The 6029-nt window shown below is 34.1% G+C and overlaps 1 protein-coding gene across 2 annotated transcripts in view; it reads left to right on the top strand.

Annotated features, from left to right (window-relative positions):
* The window catches only part of LOC106474797 (ras-related protein Ral-A-like), a 20289-nt gene that overhangs the window by 8626 nt on the left and 5634 nt on the right, over positions 1-6029 (top strand). The window contains exon 3 of one of the 2 annotated variants that reach the window (XM_022403105.1): positions 2599-2765. In XM_022403105.1, the coding sequence (XP_022258813.1) occupies positions 2610-2765 (156 nt within the window). In that variant the 5' untranslated portion in view covers positions 2599-2609. The remainder of the gene's footprint in view (positions 1-2598; positions 2766-6029) is intronic. The other variant, XM_013935487.2, reaches the window with a different exon arrangement.

Here is a 6029-nt window from a genome sequence, read left to right as displayed (position 1 = left end):
CACAGGACAATAGATGCTTTAAGTGTAACTTGAAGAGACATGTTATCAAAGGCCTCATGGAATAAGAACTTCTTTCAAAGAATACCAGAAAGAGGAAACTGTTATAGATGTGAGAAATCTTGCCATTAGATCCTGTAAAAAATCAACAGCTGAAACACAGAACTAATACAACATCAAAAAATCAAGAATTAGTTTGATTTATGAATCAAAGTTCAGTTGGGAATACTCCATCTATCTCAAATTGAAAAAAAAACTATCCTTGAGTCCGTGGGCTAATTGATGGAAAACCTTGCAGTATGCTGATTGACAGTGGTTCCACTGTTACAATTGTTTTACCCAATTTGTTAATGAAAGATGGAAATTGCCTCCATGGATGAAGAAGGAAGATGGATTGAGGTGGACAAAGCTTTTCAGTAGAAGGGAAGTTGAAAAGTTACTCTTACAGTTGGAAGTTACACTATCTCGTGATGTGTGGGTAATTAATATTGAGGAACAGTGTATATTGGGAGCCGATTTCATATAGAGATATGAATGTGACGCTGGACCATTTTCAGATAGCTTCACAGTCTATGACCAGGAAATCCCTATGCACGAAATGGCAATTACTACACTGGAGGTAGAACTTCAATAGAAACAAGGATGTTGGTTATTGCATCACCAAGTAGTGAAATACTCGGGTATATCCTGATAAACTGGTGAATGGAAAAGCTCTCATGACTTTACTCAGAGAAGACTTAAGTCAGCTTGTGATAAAACAAAAGATAGCTTTGATGTACACACTAGTAAAATTGGATTTCATTGAGGTGACATGGTATGGCTGAACATATCACAAGAGAGGATAAACTCCAATGGTAAGTAGGTATTTAGAGGATAAGCAATCCAAGCCAAAGGTCCTCCATTGTAGTCATGTTTGGAATTATATCAGTGAGAGAACAGCCAACTGGGTAACTTCAGAGAAGAACTGTTGTCACCATAACCTCAACTAGTCGAGGAGCCTGGAGTTCTTGTCCAGACTACCTCCAGATGATCATCAAGGATGGAGCTACCAGTACATTCACTTGACCACCTATCCAGGAAGAATTCCACTGATGAGTCTGCCAGTGATGATAAGGGATATTCTTACCATGGGCCTCAGAAATGTATGGAATGGGCAGTTTAATGTAGTATATTTTATTGTTTTTCTTATTAAGATTGTTTAAGGAAGGTGGCAGTGTTATATGCTATATTTTTAATGTTGTAATTTAGATGTTAGCTGAAGGTCATAATGATGATATTGAATTAGACCTAGAAAGTTCTAAAGGTTGGATGTCGGGTTTTCTCGTATATTTGAGGGTACGTTATAAATACTGGGTCAGCAAAGTTTTGGGATAGTTAAAAGTTAATTAAGAAGAGAGAAAGATAATTGTTTCTATTCAGTAGAGTGAATCGGTCAATGTGTTTTCTTTGTTTTTAACTATTTGGACCCTTGTTAACTATTACGCATATTGCGTTTCTTTGTACAAGTAAGTTTTTCCTTAGTCAGTGTAGAGCAGTTAACATCATTTGTAAATAAATGTAGGACTACAAGAAGTTATAATTATGTTCAAGTGATCAAGCTTTTAGAAACACCAAAGGAGAAATTAGCTGATTTAGTATGATTTACGTAGACTTGACTTTGAATTATTATCACCAGATAATTTAAGAAAACTCGCTAACAAAAAAAAACAATATTAAAAAATGTTTTACAATGTAACCATTAAAGAATAAAAGACATAAACACGTATATAGTCATGTATGTGGCATTACGTGAAGAAAGCACTATCTCTGAACTGTATAGTCACGTATGTGGCATTACCTGAAGGAAGCACTATCTCAAAAAAAAACAATATTAAAAATGTTTTACAATGTAACCTTTAAAGAATAAAAGACATAAACACGTATATAGTCACGTATGTGGCATTACGTGAAGAAAGCACTATCTCTGAACTGTATAGGCACGTATGTGGCATTACCTGAAGGAAGCACTATCTCTGAACTGTATAGTCACGTATGTGGCATTACCTGAAGGAAGCACTATCTCTGAACTGTATAGTCACGTATGTGGCATTACCTGAAGGAAGCACTATCGGTTTTAGAATTATGTAAAATGAAATTGTGCAATTTCACCATTTTAGGACTGAGACAGAAAAGTTGACAATGAGACAGATGCAGTTCGTAAAATTAAGATTCATTAAAGTGTATGTTATCTAAACCATCAATAGAATAAAATGTTACGTATGCAATACTACAGGAACGATTTAAAAAAAACTTTTTGAACTATTTGAATTTTCTTGAAATTAAGCATTTGTTTTCAATTTACACTGGAATATTTCCATTGCACTTTCACTATTTTACTTAAAAGTTTACATATTACAAAGTTTTTCTGGTTCATTAAAATTCTGTTGACATCTAAGTTATCCAATCTTTGTATAATTGAGGTTGGCCTGAAATTTAAAAATAGAACTATCAGACTTTCTGACAGTGAAGTTTGAGGTATTATTTATTCATATTTATATATTGATTAACAAATTTCAAAGACCTCTTTGAATCGTCATTCACTTAAAAATAATACCTTATCAGATTTCTACAAAATGACAGCAGTCTTGTGTTGCTTTGTCAGTGGGGGCACTGAAGAGGCCACAATGTCAAAGACAAAGAATGCTCAACCAGCACTCCATAAGGTTATTATGGTAGGAAGTGGAGGAGTTGGAAAGTCTGCCTTAACGCTACAGTTTATGTATGATGAGGTAAGAAATTTATTCCATTTTATATCTGGTGTTTCATTTAAGAACATAGATACATACACTATACACTAATTTTTTACAGTTTGTTCTAACAGTTTTTATTATTGTACAGGTTTGTTTCTGTTGTTCAATATGAATAATGTAAAGTTCAATCCAGTTAATGAAAGGGAAAGCATTTATTTCTTCTAACACAAGTTCAACAAGTTTACAAAATGATAGACCTAATTTCCAAATAAAACAAATCATTCACTTGTTAAATTACCTCTCAAAACTAGCTGACAAATGTACTTGCTAACTCATTAATGATTGAAAACACTGTAACAGACTCGTTAACTAACCTTGTGTTTTTATATTATTACAAATATTTTTCTAATCTTCAGAATATTTGAGATGTCATGTCGAATCAGTCACTCAGGAAATTTTTAAGCATCAATTACTATGCCATGCTAAAACTACCTCCAGCAAAAAACTCAAAACATGTATAATAAAATATTAAAAATCTAGCCTACAACACTGCTCCTTCCCTGAACTTTCATAATACATGAATAAAACAATAGTATACTAAACTTAAAATTTCAAAATCAGTAACAAAACCATTCTTTACAATTAACAATGTTAATAATAAGCACTTAACATTATAGTTATTGAATCAATATTGAAATATACAGAACATTAAGTACAATATTAATTTTGATAACAAGGCAGTATTTCTTTCTTTACTGATTTATTGTGTCTAAAGGGATGATCTCTTGCTCATTATTGTCACATGCTTCTCTCCAAATAGATTGTTGAGTATCCTTGGTGGTATCAATAGAAAATCTTTGGTTCTCCAGCACTTTCCTTTATCTCGGGCAAAGTTTTTGTTGAAGTTAAGCAGTTGGCTGTTCTGTTATTGATATTCTTCCAAATACAATCATGAGGGATGACCCTTGGCTTGGAACTCCTTCTGTATTCTTTACTGTTGTACTCCAGGCTGGCTGTCTTCTTAACCATCTGTGCTCATCCTTGTTACTACTTGAATCCCAATCTCTGGTGGTGAAAGTGTTGTATAGTGCATGAGGATTTCATGTTCATAAACTATAAAATAACTTGAAACTAGTTTAACTTGACATCTGTGTTTCTGCCTGATGGCGCTCTTCCTTAGTGTCAACTACCCACACCAATTATCTATACATCATGTTGTGGTTTCCCACAGTGAGAGTGACTTCCAATTTTCCTCTTGCTGGAACATTATGATAACTTGCTGTTTATGTGAATCCATCTTCTTGCTTCTTCTGGAGACAATTATTTACCTTTAATTACCAGATTGGGTCAAATAACTGTTGCCATAGTGTCGATCAACATACTGCAAGGCTTCCTATCAGTAAACCTGTTGACCCATGGACTGGTTTATTTGGATAATACACTCCTTATTTATAATGGGACAGATGGAGTATTCTCATATGCAACATTTCATGTTCTTAGTTCATTATAAACATCTGATTCATCACAGTTTCTAGCAGTATGCTCGTTTAAGTAATACTTGAAACACCTATTGTCTTCCATTCTTATTAAACAGTTGACTAATTAATATCTTAATTTCTAGACTTCAATCACAAGGAGTAGATGTTTCTAAACAATTTGAATTGATGATCTCATAATTCCTGAATAGTACTTATAGTTCTTTATCTGCATCTATAATTGATTCCAAGTTCGATCACTAATTGGACAGTTTCTTTTAAACATGTGCATCTATTTTGCTTTGCCTAACTTGTGTCTCCTCATCCACTGTTAAAGTTAAACCCTTTCTATGCCTAAGGTGCATAAGGCCAGTGTTTTCGAACTCCAGTTCTAATGGCACAAGGGGATGAGAATAGTCACTCATTCACCTTGGACAGGATGCCAGTCCATCTCATGTTAACCCCCAACTAACAGCTAGGTACTCATCATACAGCTGGGTGGACTGGAACAAGTGTCTTGCTCAAGGACACTACAGCATGGTGCAGGCCAACCTTGAACTCACAACCATCCAATTATGAGTTCAAAGCATGAACATGCTGCCTCCTACTGTGGTACTTAGGGATTAGTCACATTCCAATGAACTCATAATTTCATCTGGAGGAGTGGAGTGTATAGGTAAAATAGTTTACAAGCCTTTCCAAATCTTCCCCCAAGTTTAGCTAAAGTCCAGCCCTTCCTCCTTACTCTGCTCCTAAAATTTGTTCTGGAAATTTCTTCTAGTGTTTTGCACCAAACTTGTTTGATAAGACAGCCAACAAAGCTTGATAGTTGTTTAATGTCTTTAAGAATAGTCTTTAAATGGCCAGCAAGATGAAAGGTTTGTTGTTCACTATTTCACCCATTCACTTTGGAACCTTTTCATCATATTCTGTTTTCTCAGTTGGGTGTTGTTGAACTTTGTAACTAAATTCAGGAACTGGATTAGGCATTTGCATAGTTGGAATGGTCCAGGAAAGTCCTGTGATCATAAGTGACACAGCAGTTGTGGTAACAGGTGTAGACCAAGTGTGTTCTCCCATTCAGTATTTCATTGTTAATGATGTTTGAGGTTAAAGATGCAGACATAGGCATAGTTGGTTTGTCCTGTGCACTTGTCATTTCAATTTCGAGTTATTTTATCTTGACCTTCATTTTCTTTTGTATTTCATTTTTAATTCATTCATGTCATTTTGTACTGCTTTGAGTATGGTATTAAGATCTCTTTGTCCTTCTTCAAGTTTGTCATTATAATTCTTCTGCACTTCATAATGTCTCTTTGTATTACTTCAGGTTTGCTTTTTGTAATTTCTCTCTTAAATTCTTTTCTCTTAATCTTAATTTTTTAAAGTTTTGTTCGGGGGTCTTCCTTTAATTTCTTGTCTCTTTCTTCTAATTTTTGTCTCACAGTTCTTGGTCTCTTTTAGGTTTTTCTTCCATCAAACACTACAGAAATCTAAGTTAAATGTAAAAACATATTCTACAGCAGCATTTGGCTACATAACAAAATTTATTTGTGTTAAAATATGGATATATAATTTGAAAAAATCTGGATTTTAAGTGTTATTGTGCACTGTTAATGTGCACAGAATACTTCTGTGTGAATGTTCTTTGGATGATGTAATGTTTTACTGGACGTACTTTTGTTTCCAGTTTGAGTACATGTCTGTATACATCTGACATATACATCTGTATACACAAAATTTAAGTGTTATTGTGCACAGAATACTTCTGTGTGAATGTTCTTTGAATGATGTAATGTTTTACTGGACGTACTTTTGTTAATTTGTT

Source organism: Limulus polyphemus, unplaced genomic scaffold (assembly GCF_000517525.1).
Source record: "Limulus polyphemus unplaced genomic scaffold, Limulus_polyphemus-2.1.2 Scaffold7696, whole genome shotgun sequence".
In the NCBI taxonomy this organism is placed as follows: Eukaryota; Metazoa; Arthropoda; class Merostomata; order Xiphosura; family Limulidae; genus Limulus; species Limulus polyphemus.
The sequence above is the reverse complement of the archived record's forward strand: the minus strand, read 5'-3'. Positions and strand labels throughout refer to the sequence as shown.